This window comes from Hordeum vulgare, chromosome 5H (genome assembly GCF_904849725.1).
Source record: "Hordeum vulgare subsp. vulgare chromosome 5H, MorexV3_pseudomolecules_assembly, whole genome shotgun sequence".
NCBI classification, from domain to species: Eukaryota; Viridiplantae; Streptophyta; class Magnoliopsida; order Poales; family Poaceae; genus Hordeum; species Hordeum vulgare.
This window is the reverse complement of record NC_058522.1, coordinates 390,358,447-390,372,367: the sequence shown is the minus strand read 5'-3', so window position 1 is coordinate 390,372,367 and position 13,921 is coordinate 390,358,447. Positions and strand designations below refer to the sequence as shown.

Below are 13,921 nucleotides of genomic sequence, written 5' to 3'. Positions count from 1 at the left end.
TGAGCCTAGGAGTTCTCCTGGTTCGATAAACCTTATAGTCTCCGTGTAAGGGAAATTTGTTGTTGACTACATCTCCACCTTCCGGGTATCCAACGAGGGGCGAGAAGTATATACATCATCTCATCATCATCATTTGCGGAAACACACTCTTACTCCTCTTCTGGAGCCCCAGACCACCACGCAGCTGGATGACGTGGCTTTCTTTATCGACTGATAACGTATAGTGAGATATGTTTGAACAGTCCCCAATGAGGGGAACGACCCAAGAAGCATTCACACAACGTTATGAACGCAGCAAGGTATGCAATAGTATTTGGAGGAAAGTGGTGGAGTTGAGCACCGAAGAAGTTTAAGAACCCGTAGATGAATGTGTGAGGAGGCAAAGAAAAACCTCGCTCGACGTGGGTGAGGAGGAGGACTCTCTCACCTTCGCATGGCTCCGACTCGACTTCTCCCCCCGACAACCTCCATGAATCGGCGGCTATCAGCCCGTCGGTGACAAGGTTCAGGACGTCCACCTCCTTGACGGTCGACGGGAGGAAATCCCCCTGGATCCACCCCGGCGGAGGCTTAGATCGGGCGCCCGACGGCTACTTGGCATTAGCTCCTTTCTTTGCCCGCTCGAGCTTCCCTGTCTTCCCCTTCGTCATTTCAACGGCAGTGGTGGAGACGGATCTAAGTGGCGCTCGTGATACAGAGGTGATGAAGAAAAAGAGGGGAATTGAGGAGGAGCACTATTCCAACCCTAGTGTTGTCCCATCTCATAGCCGCCCGAGTGAGTTGCTGACCTATGGGGCCGCCAGATCTCTGTCTATCCCGGTAACAGAGGAAGTGCGATACGTGGCAATTAAGGCGGCACGATAATCGAGGCGTCATTCTCCCACTTGCCCTCGTTGTTGCGTCATCACCGCACGGGGCGCGCTTGCCAAATTTTTGAATCCCGTGAAATCTGGGGCTGACGAAGCGACCCGTCGCATCAACAGACCCTGTTGATCACTCGGACCAATTTTCATGTTCAAGTTCACTCGGATGCATTTCAAGACAGAATCGATCAGGGTGAACAACAAAGACTTCAATTGACGCACACTTCTACTAAGCTCTGAAGTGCATTCGAAGTTTGCGTGTCTTACCAGAATCTGCATCGACCCCTTTCTCACTCGAACCCCAATCCATTCGGGGGGCTAATGATGGGGATATGTACCTAGGGTAGGGTCATAGGCCTGACCTAGATGTCCTACCTAAGGGCACTACATTGAAGACTTAAGATTACAAGGAAGGCTCCGACTGACTCGCCATGGTGCATGGGTTACTCGGTAGAACATCCACTTGGAGACTTTCTCCCTTCACTCAACGGAAGCCCTTCACTCGGAAGAACTAAAGGTTATTTAGCATATACTTCTCCAATTGCATCACTAAGAAAAACTACTTTTAACATCCATTTGGTATAAAATTATGTCATCATGATTATCATAAACACGTAATATATAAACATATTCAAGTCTAGCAACAAGGACATATCTTTACCTAATAATAAAGAGGCTATCGCTTCCGTCGGAAAACCCACCGAGGTGATATTACAAAAAAGCCCTTACTGTTTATGACATTAAACTTGTAGTACATATTAAATATTTTTTTAAATACTCATATCTTTTAAACTGTAACTCTAAATTTAACATATTATACATGGAATTTGATTAAAAAATATGTAGAATTTAAATATGATATTATTTTATCTGTTAAACGTTTAATAAAAAATACTATCTAGGGCGCAATCTTAATAAATAAGTCATTATTTGTCTTTCTTTCATACCGGTACTCATCCGGGTTGGGGATGAACACGTCAACAAAATCAGGATTCGAGATGAAACTGAAAGGTCACTTGACTGATTCTTTGTACGTATTAAATCTACATGCAAGCCGTGTTAAAATAGAAGACCTGTGAAATTTTGAACTGCATTTTTGTAGGATAAGACCATCTTTATTTATATCGTAACTATAAATTCTCAAATTATAGACATTTTTTATAAATTAAGAGCGTGTGCTGTGTGGTATTTCTTTCTCCCGTTGCAACGCATGGACCCTTTTGCTAGTGTTTCATTGAAATGTGGAAGGAGCATACATCTAGGCATTTGCACCACTGTCACGGGTCATTTTTTAACACAATACAGATAGATGTTCACTTACATGCCTATAAACCTACGTCCGCGCACCATTTTAAGATTAAGAACGTCCTCTCTTACTAAATTAAATAAACATCGTCGAAATGACTGAGATAAATCTAAAAAATGCGTGCATATGTGCTGAGAACAGGACTTGAACCATGGTTAAAAAACAACAACAACTAACCATCTCAGATCGCACCTCTGTCACTTGTCGGTGTCCATATTAATCATGAGGTCTAGGTTCTAGGGCCACGAAAGCAGCCGTCCTCGCCAAACCAACACGTCTCCACGGCATCGAATCATGAAACAATAAACAAGCAAGCAAAGCTGAAGCGCAAGGCGACTAGTCCAGCGACGACCTACTCAGTCGACGGAATGATTCCTTCCATCCCCGCGTCCGCGTCCACGTCGCGCCCATGTCGAGCCGACGACGAGGGCGCACGCAGACGCCACCCCTCTCCCTGTGACGCAACGCAACGAGCCGCGGCACCGACAGGCAGCGTCACGGGCCCGCGCTGCGCGGTCGCAGGAGCGTAGCAGCCGAGCCAAAGCAAGCCGGCCCGTCTGTCACTGGGTCGCGGGCCCCGCCGACACGCCCTCCTGTCCACTGGCGTGCGGCAACCCCGGACGAACTCGGACCGAGACCATTCAAATTTTCTTCCACTGCCCCTAGCCCCAGCCCCAGCCCCAGCCCCAGCCCATCTCATCCCCCCTGCCTCTGCCTGTCTCCTCCTCCGCTCCGCTCGCTCGCTCCCTCCCTCCCTCCCTCGACCGGCAGATCCACGCCAGCGAGGAGGAATTTCCCCGCCGATGGCGGTCAACGGGGCGGCCAACGGGTCGTCGGGGGCCAACGGGTCCTCGGGCCCGACCAGGACCGTGCTGGTTACCGGAGGGGCCGGCTACATCGGCAGCCACGCCGTGCTGCAGCTGCTCGCCGCGGGCTTCCGCGCCGTCGTCGTCGACAGCCTCGAGAACTCCTCCGAGCTCGCCGTCCGCCGCGTCGCCGCGCTCGCCGGGGAACACGCGCGGAACCTCTCCTTCCACAAGGTAAAGCCGCCCGCCTCCGCTGCTACGCCCCCACCCCTCCTTAGATACATTGCTTCTCCCCTCGTCATCGCCGGTCGATTGGGTGGTCCCTAGTTCGAGGATAGATCTCATCTCGTGCTTGACGTGCCGGCCACGTCCCCTGTGCTTTTTCTAGATGATAATGAAAGATCTACATTCCTGGCGTGTGCCCACGGAATAGTTGTTTTCGGGATTTTGGCATGTTTAATCACTCTAGTTCTGACGCATTATGGGGGGAATTTGCTTGCTTCTTGGTTACATTTGGAGTTGGGAATATTCGGCCCGCTAAGATTCGTTTGCGCTTACTTACCATTCTGGGTGATTTGAGACTCGTTACACGCAATGCAGATCTCCCCGCTGCTGTTGTGGGGCCTGGAGCCATCATTTTTAGATGACTTTGTGTTCAATTTGACGATTTGCTTGTGGTTATGTTGGTGGATTTTGTGAAGGGGATTTCGTTTTGTTCTGGTATATGCCAACTAGCCAAAATGATGTGGATTAGTTTTGGTCAACAGTTCTGTGAAACTGTGAATGTGGGTACTCAGAATGTGAGAACGTCAGTCATGCCGTAGCAAATGCAGGGTATCTGTGATCAATTCGCATATTGGTGGCATCTGGGCTGCAGATTCTCAGAGAATTCCGTAAAACATAGATTTCATAACTTTATTTGTTCTACTGATGTTGTACTACTTGATAATGGTAGATTGAAGCCGGTGAGGCGTTTATATATCTCCTATCTCTTTGTTCGACATTGTTGGTTATTGGCAGTTTACTGCATGGCGTGCCTGCATATTAAAAAAATGCTTACAGCGCACCATAATTTGAATTTTTTGGCGCTATGCTGTAAGCCTGTAATTTATGAATAACTGGAATGACTGTGAGCTACAAATAGAACCACTGGTAAATTTCTGCGTGACAGTGATTTAGAAGTTATATTTTGGGTTGATTACATTTTTAAGGTGTCACTTAGGTTGGTAGTTGAGAACTTGATTTGCAACTGTCCACTTCGTAAGGTGTGCACATTGCCACTGCCTTGTTTGGTTAATTCACAGCTTATCACATTCACATCAATGCTGCACATCTTTTACACTTGGCTATGATAGTTTGATTATTTTGTTATTGTCATTGAAAAAAAACAAGGTGGTTAGCTCATTAGTCAAAATTCCTTTTGACCGGGAATTAATCCAAACTTTGTATTGTCTTTTATTGTTATTGACCAAATCTAAGTGTTTAGTTCATAAACAAACGGCCAAATCCATCTGAACGTGGAACTGTGGAAATGAAAAAGGTGACTATGTTAATGTAATTATGTTTTTTGTCAAAGCAAATGATTTTTTTACTATATGAAGCATTTAAATGATGACTCAAGGGAATCTATTGCTTCTTGTATTACAGTTTGATTTGGATAGCAAAATTTGAGTATCTATTTAATCCTTATGGATATCTTGCTTATAAATTGCTCTACATGAACATATAATGGAACACCAGACACTTATCTGCTTCTGCAGGTTGATATCCGTGACGAGGATGCACTGGACGCTGTTTTTGCTTCCACAAGGTGCACCACAATCTATATTAGTAATCAATGTACTTATGTTCATTATTTAATTGTTTAGTGCTTTGGCTTCTTGCTATGTGTAATGGCATTTACATTCTTGAATTACATGTTTTCCAGATTTGATGCTGTTATTCACTTTGCTGGACTGAAAGCTGTCGGTGAAAGTGTACAGAAGCCATTGTTTTACTATGACCATAACATTGCTGGCACAATAAATCTTTTGAAAGTTATGGCAGCCCATGAATGCAAGAAGGTACTTACAAGTGATGTATCCACAAGATACCTTGTACTCTCTGACCTCATGTGCACAAACTACCTTAACTGATATAATTCATTATTTAGACTGTAATATGCTTCTTGGTAGTGCTTTGAACACCAGTAGCCTTTAACATACAAATGTCACTAATTGTTTAGAATATCATATTGCATTTTGTAGGAGAAATTCTATTGGTACATCTCATTTTAAATTAAAATTTAGGCCCTCTGCTTTCCAAGCTTTCCAATATAATTATGATGTATCAGGCTGCAGTAGGATGCACTTTTAGACCGCTTATTGTAGCTGCTCCTAGCTCCGACAACAGCAACAACAACAAAGCCTTTAGTTCCAAACAAGTTGGGGTAGGCTAGAGGTGAAACCCATAAGATCTCGCGACCAACTCATGGTTCTGGCACATGGATAGCAAGCTTCCACGCACCCCTGTCCATTGCTAGTTCTTTGGTGATACTCCAGTCCTTCAGGTCTCTCTTTACGGACTTCTTCGGTCTACCCCGACCTCTTTTGACATTATCAGCACGCTTTAGCCGTCCGCTATGCACTAGAGCTTCTGGAGGCCTGCACCGAATATGCCCAAACCATCTCAGACGATGTTCGACAAACTTCTCTTCAATCAGTGCTACCCGAACACTATCTCGTATATCATCATCCCGGACTCGGTCCTTCCTTGTGTGGCCACACATACATCTCAGTATGTGCATCTCCGCCACACCTAACTGTTGAGCATGTCGCCTTTTAGTCGGTCAACACTCAGCACCATACAACATGCGGGTCGAACCGCCGTCCTATAGCTGCCCCTAGCTCCAACTTCTATAAATTGTAACAACTGATCCATGCATTTCCTAGATATGGTTAGCACATTCATGGTTTTCTTGATATATGTAGTTAAAATTTATTTGTCTTAATGATTCTGTTAACTATCGACAGTTTGTTGAGGCTCATTCAGTTATTTTTCTTGTTCATACCAGACTGATAGTGACATATGTTTATGTGTTCAAATGTTGTAGTTGGTGTTCTCATCATCAGCTGCAGTTTATGGATCACCTAAGAACTCACCCTGCACAGAGGAGTTTCCTCTCCTTCCGCACAATCCATATGGCAGAACCAAGGCATGTTATAGTTCTTTTCCTACGCACAATCTTTACATTGAGTCTTTTAACTGATTGTAGTGATGCACATTAATTGCAGCTTATGGCTGAGGAGATATGCCGTGATATATACCGGTCAGATTCTGAGTGGAGGATCATTTTACTTAGGTATTTCAACCCGGTTGGGGCTCACCCCAGTGGATACCTTGGTGAAGACCCACGTGGAGTTCCAAACAACCTTATGCCCTTCGTTCAGCAAGTTGCTGTTGGGAGGAGGCCGTCAGTGACAATCTTTGGAAATAACTATGCAACTAAAGATGGGACTGGGGTATTTTTCTTTCACATGCTATTCTCAGTCAGCTAGTACTTCACCGCGGAATTTTAAATTTGGTGAAACCATTTCGGTTCATTCAGTTCATGTCCCATCAACTACTAAACATTAGTAATTATGTAGTAGGAGTGCATTGGTGCACAGTGCAGTAGCTCTTTTCTAGTCCTCTACGTGTTTTCTGAAATATGAATGGATCAAACTCTAGAAGAGTGGTCGCAGCAACAGTTCCTCAAGTTGGTCCCCTAGTTACAAAATTTCATAGCAAGTAATGGAATTGTGTAGCTCTTACTAAGATATAGTAGTATTTTTGCAAACAAATAACTGAAGAAAAATAATCATAGTACTTGAGACAAGTTATATAACTAGAAATGGTTGCCCTCAGACTTTGTTCCATTGTGCAACTTAGAACTTTTCGTTAGCTTTGTATATCTTTTTTTCAATAACTGAGTTTTGTATATCTTTACTATTGGTTTGCCCAAGTCATCAACGTATAGACCTGTAAAACATATCTATCTGGTTCGATCTTCTTAGCAACTTAATGAATGATGCATTGATGTCATCAGTTTCTCCTCCGGAGACAAATCCACAATGCTACCACATGATGATATGCTAATAACATGTTATCATGTGGATCCCGGGTACTTCTGATGCCATCAAAATTTACATTAAAGTGCAAATCAGACTCCTAATGCCTGGCTTACAACAAAATATAAGCAAAGAGGACAACAAATAAAACCACATCCTACATCTGAGACAGGCAATGCCATTTGAAAAAAGTCTTGTCCTGCATTTTTTTTGATGTGCTATTGCCTGAATGCCAGTGAATCATTTTGTGAATATTGTTAGGAAACCTGCAGTTAAGTTTTTCTCATCTACTAAGGACACACTTTTGCCTTTTGTGCAGGTACGAGATTATATTCATGTGCTTGATCTTGCTGAGGGGCATATTGCTGCACTACGGAAGCTTTTTGATAGTTCGTCTAACATAGGTTTGCACAATTGACTGCACTCATCACGAATGCGTTTTACTCCCTCCTTTTAGGTTTACAAGGCCCGCATGCATTCTGAGATTTATTTTGACCACCAATTCGACCAATAATATGAGTTGTGTGCCCTAAAAATTATACCATTGGAATCTTTTTTGAACACGAATTCATGGATATATTTTTATGGCATATAATTAATATTTTGTTAATCAAATTGATTATCAAAGTTGTCCTCAAAATGCACGTGGGCCTTGTAAACTCGAAAGGAGGTAGTATCATTTTCCATACATATGTATGTAACAACTAAGTACTCAACCGCTAAACTCTTGTGCATTGCAAATCCCCTAGCCATTAAACATAGAGAAATAATTTTATTTTTATTTGATGCTTTCACTTTGGAGTCCATGCTGCAAGTATTGAGTGCTCAAACTCCAATTTCTTCTACATCTAAATGCACAGGATGCTCGATGTACCAGTTTGCTATGTAGTTTGATCTCCTGCTAAAATTCAACTCATCATGCAGGATGTGAACCATACAACCTTGGAACTGGAAAAGGGACGTCAGTGTTGGAGATAGTAAATGCATTCGAGAAGGCTTCTGGAAAGGTATGCATGTATTTTCTTTTTACATGGTATGTTTTGCTGGTTAGCATATACTCTATGATACAATCTGCTCAACTGTAACAGTATGCCAAGCAATCCTTGGATTTATTCAGCAGATTGCATAGGGCTTTAGAGGCTTAAGCTGAGAGTCTTTGCAAATTGACAACTGACAATTGCATTGCACAGGAAAGTTAGGATCAGGAATTGTGTAGTTGCTTCAATTATTGCCAAGATGAAGTTTTCTTATTACAAAGCACAAACATGGAGTAGCTAGTACTTGTTTGGGTGAACAGACTGTTATGATGCTAAGCCCCTTTGTGCTGGTTACAAGTAGATGTGTGAAAATTCTACGATTCATCATACAATTGCCCATAGAAAGTTTATGGGCGATTGCTAGAATTTGCAAGTAGAGTTAACTGTATCTTGCAGTGTTACCATGCCACGCTTGACCAGACGACGTTTAACTCTCCTGCCAAATGCCAATGATAGGAAAATTTGTATGAGTTGGTTTCTTCTTGTGCCTTCTTTTCTTATGCATATGTCTGTGTTTCCTTTGTTAGAAAATCCCGCTGGTCGTCGGTCAGCGCCGCCCTGGTGACGCGGAGATTCTCTTTGCAGGAACTGGTAAAGCAGAGAGAGAACTCAACTGGAAGTAAGCTACTAACAGACTATCTACAATTTTTGCCAGCGGCGACATTCCTCTGGTAACTAAATGTTGTTCTTCTGTGTACAGAGCAAAGTATGGCATCACGGAGATGTGCAGGGACCAGTGGAACTGGGCTAGCAAGAACCCTTACGGGTACGGGTCACCCGACTCGACCAAGCAGAACGGCAATTCACACTGAACTGAACAACGCGGATCGGTCCGTGTGGACTCACCTGTACATGCAACTTAGTGCCTACGAGCTGGGATCGGTGTAGATCTAGTCGGCCAGTCATCATACAGAGAAAGTTACGAGATTAGAGAAAGGTTGCTCTGTTGCTCTTCCGGTATTGGTACAAAATCTATCTTCCTCCTGCATATATTTTTTTCGTCGAGATTGTTCTAGGAAGATTTGCTAGCTTGCTATAGTCAACCAGCTAATTCAATTCTTTTACTGCTAATTGAGTTGCATTGCCTAGCAGCTGTATACGAATCCTTTTTTGTGCCTGTGCTGTAATAGTAATTAGACGAGCCACAGTAATACACTCAGCTTGGTTGTATCTTTCTTTCATGCAGCGTGTTGCCCCTCCTGTGTATATATATCAGAAATTTAGTCTACTACTCTGCCATCGCGGTACATGATACGCAAGCTTTTGCATATTCTAGAAAGAAAAAAAAACTCTGCCGTCTGGGTTTTTTGAGCTTTGTGGGTATGCATTGCGCATACACTTAACCCTGTAAACGTACACACACATCCTATCCTTATGAGCACCCTCGAGAGACTGGGCTGACATATCATTTTAAAACTTACGAAGTCATCATAGACACCTCGTCATCGATAAAAATGTTTTCTTTCATTAAATACACATCGTTGGAAATCCTGAAATAAATTCAGGAATAAATGCAAGCACTGAGGATAACATAATCCCTCTAACCTTTGTGCAGTGCACGTATACACCCGCATACACTCAGCGTGCAGAGATGCATATGCCTTGTGATGATCTGTTGCTTATATACCCGTGGAAAACGCGATCTGTTGCTTATATACCCGTGGAAAACGCAATCGCCTCACCGATGTCCGATATATGGAGATACTTTTGCCAAGCATATACGCGGATAATGCTAACCACGCGGTCCGTAGAGCCGCCCCACGCCCCGTTGTGCGTCGAGCCATAGAGAGGCAAAACGTCGCCCTGCCCTAATCCAGAATTCACCCTATTCACTTGGCGACGCCTTGAAAACCAATCAACCTCAGCGTCGACTCGACTCCCGATCGGCGTCAACAATAGAACTTCATGCCCGGAGGTGAACGGAGCGACGGAGACGGTAGGCTCTAGGGAGCCCGGCCACAGACTTCGACGACGGCGACGATGAGGCCGACGCTGACGAGAAAGAAGAAACGATCTCGCCTGGAAAGCTGGCTGCTGGCGTCGTCCGTCATCATGACTCTCTTGCGCGAGCGGGACTTGATCAGGGCAACGCTGTGCAAAACTTGTTAGCCGATCTCCGCCTCGTTTGCCGCACCACACCAATCGTAGGTAACTTTCTATACTATACTACTCCTGTTCCTACCAATGCATGAATAATGAAATAGTGCTGCACTAAGGCTACACTGTAATATGGTCTTGATTTCCAGATTTAGGATTGTTTCTCCATTGAGCATGTGTACGACTAATATCTTTAGTCACGCCATGAGGATACGAGTGAGGATCGGAAGGCCCGTCCTAAGTCTTGACTCTGTAAGTCATAACCTCATCGAATTATTGATCAATTTCTTATCCAACAATTGATGATGTACTATAGGTCATCTAGCTAGCCATTCTACTCGATATATTTATTACTCCCTCGGTTCCTAGATGTAGGGGGTAGAGTTTTTGAAAAACTCTTTAACTTTCATCGATGGATCCGAACAAACTGTCCACCGCTTCCTCGTTCGTTGGATCTTACTCCATCTAACCGACCGTGCCCGCGATTCTGAAACTGGGCAGTTGTTTCAGAAAACTGCTCAGTCCGTGCCTCCGCCTCAGCCTCGGCTCCGACGACCTCGCGCTGCCGGCCTGCTGCGGCCTCGCCGCCCCTCCGTCGTTGGCCTGATGTGGCCCAGCCACCCACCGCTGCCGGCCTGTTGTGGCCCCGCCACCCCTCCGCGCGCCGTCCTGCCTGCCGCCCTGCTCGCGGCCCGTCGCCCCTACTCGCCCGCGACCCCGCGCGCCCTCCGCCGCCGCCCCTGCTCGTGGCCCCGCGGACCTCCGCCGCCAACCTGTCCGTCGCCCTCCGCCATCGAGGCTGCTCCGCAACTGAGCCTGCAACATTTCTGCAACGGGGTTGTTGTTTCAACTCAGCCATTGTTTCAGGAGTTGTGTAAATTATTTTCTGCAATGTGACCGTTATTTCAGAATTTTTTTTTGCAACACGATCGTTGTTTTCGCAACGCGGCTATTGTTTCTGCAACTCGACCTCTGTTTCAGGAACTATTGAATGCGGGGACGTAGATCGGACGGCTGCACCGATACATCCAACAGCCGTTGAGGTGGCGGAGGATGCGTAGCAGCCCCCATAGTTTTTTTTTAAACTATTCAGATTATAAGGTGTATTCCTTTGGTTAACACTTTAAACCATACAAAAGCTAGACGCCACGCATGACCTACTTAGGAAGTAGATGCTGTATATGTTATGCATGTTCTATACGTTCTTTAGGAAAGAGATCACACGTACTATCGTAAATTCCATCGGCACTTTAGCTTTAAAAAAACTGGTTTTCTTTATTCTTTCCCTCGTGAACCGATCTGTCATGTCTCTTCGTTCTTTCACATGAAGGATCATCAGGATGCCAACTTCTATCCGCTAGCCACCTCACATCCCATGTAGCCGCCGACCTCCATGGAGCCGGAGCCAGCTACCTTCTGTTCCATGAAGCCGGCGATTTCCCTTCTGAATGAGGTGTCGTGGGTATAAGCCTGACAGTAGATGTATAGGGTACGAAAGTAGAGGATAGAGTCCTATCTACGACAAGGTTTTATGATTTCAGGCCCCTCTTCGATGGAGGTAACATCCCTATGTCTCAGTGCTCTAGAGGTTTTGTGTCGAGTGGAATATAGGTGTTACAGAATGCGAACCCTTGTCCCACAGGGGAGGGGTGACTTATATAGAGTGTGTTGTCCCTCATAATTGTCCAGCCTTCAAGGGTGCAATAAGTGAGACTGAATGCATACGTTACAGGTAACGTATGCCATAAATGATATTAACTACAGTAGTCTAACGTCTGACTGTTAGCCTCGCTGGAGTGGCTTCTGGCCTTCTATGTCGACTGATTTCTGGTCTTCACCGAGTGGAATCCAATCGTCGAGTATAAGATGATCTCCGAGTGCTTTTCTACCGACTAGACAAGAGGATGTCTTAATCCAGTCGGTAGGTATCTTGTGACCTTTAAGCTAATAATGAGGTGACCTTGGGTAGGACTTATATGTCAGGCCTATGACCCTACCCTGGGGCTATAACCCCATCATAAGCCCCCGAATGGATCGAGGTTTGAGTGGTGAAGGTGAATCTGTAAATCTTGATGTAGCAGACTGAACTTGAATGCTCTTCAAAGTTTCGCCGAATTGGATGTCGATTCTAATCTTCGTCATTCGCCTTGATCAATTCTGCTTGGTACAAAATATCTGAGTGGATTTGAAGATCCGAGTGAGCAAACGAAACGGTGCGTCTGACAGGATCTTTTGATGTGACCAGTCACCCTGTCAGCTCCGGATTTTCTGGGATTTGAAAATTTCGGTTGCCGCGGTTACGCGGTGATGACATCATCGCCATCAAGTGGATCCCGTCGCCTCAATTCCTGCGCCTCTATCTCCGCCACGTATCTCGCGGTGTCCTGCGAAGGGATAAGTCGAGGGCCCACTTGCTAGCGACCCAGTCGGCTGGTTATAAAAGCCCCCAACGCTAGGGTTTGGAACGACATCGTCTTCTGCCTCTCCTCTGCTCTTCCTTCTCCTTAGCCACCAACGCAAACCGAAGCAACCAATCTCACGCTGCCACTATGACGAACGGGCAGACCGGCAAGCTGGAGAAGGCGAAGAAGAAGGGCGTTACCAAGTCAAAGAAGCAAGCTGTGCTGCTAGGCTGGATCCAGGGGGTTTCCTCCCATCCACTGTGCGGAAGGAGGATCTCCTCGACCTCGCCGAGCATGGCATGTTGGCAGACAAGTCTTGGAGGCTTCCTGGAGATGAGATCGAGCCCGAGCCGTGGGAGGGGAGAGTGGGTTCTCCTCCTGACCCACGTCGAAAGAGGTTTCTCTCTGCCGCTCCATCCTTTCATTCGGGGGTTCTTGAACTTCTTTGGGGCGCAGTTGCATCATTTTCCTCTGAATGCCATTGCACATCTTTCTTGCTTTATAACCTTGTGTGAGTGTTTCTTGGGGTGTCCTCCTCACTAGGGACTCTTTAAATCTATCTTCACCGTGCGTTCGCAGTCGGTGAAGAAAGTCAATCCGACTGATGACAAGACTCGTGTGATCCAGTTGTGTGGGGGGTTAGAGCTTCAGAAGATAGCCAAAAGTAGCTATCCTGCCATGACCTTTCCTGAGACGGTTCACAACTGGCAAGCCACTTGGTTGTACTGTAATGATGTCGCTTGCCCGAATATGTCGAGTGGACTCCCTCCCTTTACTCTAGAGCGACCGAGTGCTCCGAGGACGTTAGTGTTGACGAAGGAGGAGAAAACTCAGGTGGATCCCTTGGTCAAAGCGCTGATTGGTCTGGTCCGCAACAGAGTGACAGGAATGGATTTGTTAGAGACCTTCCTTGGCAGACGCATCCAGCCTCTCCAGGCTCGGGACCACACTATGTGGCATTACACATGTCCTGAGGACTCCACTCGGTCTCATCCTGAGGAAGTGAATGAAGACACGGTAGCGAAGTGGATCCGCGGAATAGCTGGTGCTTGTGATAATCCGATGGGGGCGAAAAGGGTCCTGCCCTTCTCAGCTGAAAACCCACCGACAAACAAGGTTAGTTCTTCTCTGTTGAATATTTTTGCGTTCAAACCGAGTGCTTGCAATTTCCTTGTCGACTGATCTTGTGGATGGTATCTTGCAGGAGTGGACTAACTTGCATTCTCCGGTCCCGAATGGCAACACACTCGATCTTGATGAAGGGAGCATGGAGGATAGCGCAGAGAGAGAGGATTATGTCGATGACAGCGAAGAGACCGAGG

The 13,921-nt window shown here is 45.6% G+C and overlaps 1 protein-coding gene across 1 annotated transcript; it reads left to right on the top strand.

Moving 5' to 3' along the window:
- The first annotated feature begins 2,509 nt into the window (after positions 1-2,509).
- LOC123396030 (UDP-glucose 4-epimerase 4-like) lies at positions 2,510-9,328 on the top strand. The gene is made up of 9 exons (XM_045091060.1): positions 2,510-3,209; positions 4,736-4,785; positions 4,903-5,038; positions 6,067-6,168; positions 6,248-6,475; positions 7,383-7,467; positions 7,988-8,070; positions 8,628-8,719; positions 8,801-9,328. The coding sequence occupies exons 1-9, from the start codon at positions 2,973-2,975 to the stop codon at positions 8,910-8,912; spliced, it is 1,125 nt and encodes a 374-aa protein (XP_044946995.1). The 5' UTR covers positions 2,510-2,972; the 3' UTR covers positions 8,913-9,328.
- The last annotated feature ends 4,593 nt before the right edge of the window (positions 9,329-13,921 follow it).

Excerpts from the sequence above, each read along its gene's own strand:
- LOC123396030 (XM_045091060.1), top strand. The coding sequence starts at position 2,973 with ATGGCGGTCAACGGGGCGGCCAACGGGTCGTCGGGGGCCAACGGGTCC. Across the intron at positions 3,210-4,735 it reads GGAACCTCTCCTTCCACAAG|GTTGATATCCGTGACGAGGA; the intron begins GTAAAGCCGCCC and ends CTGCTTCTGCAG. Across the intron at positions 8,720-8,800 it reads GAGAGAGAACTCAACTGGAA|AGCAAAGTATGGCATCACGG; the intron begins GTAAGCTACTAA and ends TTCTGTGTACAG.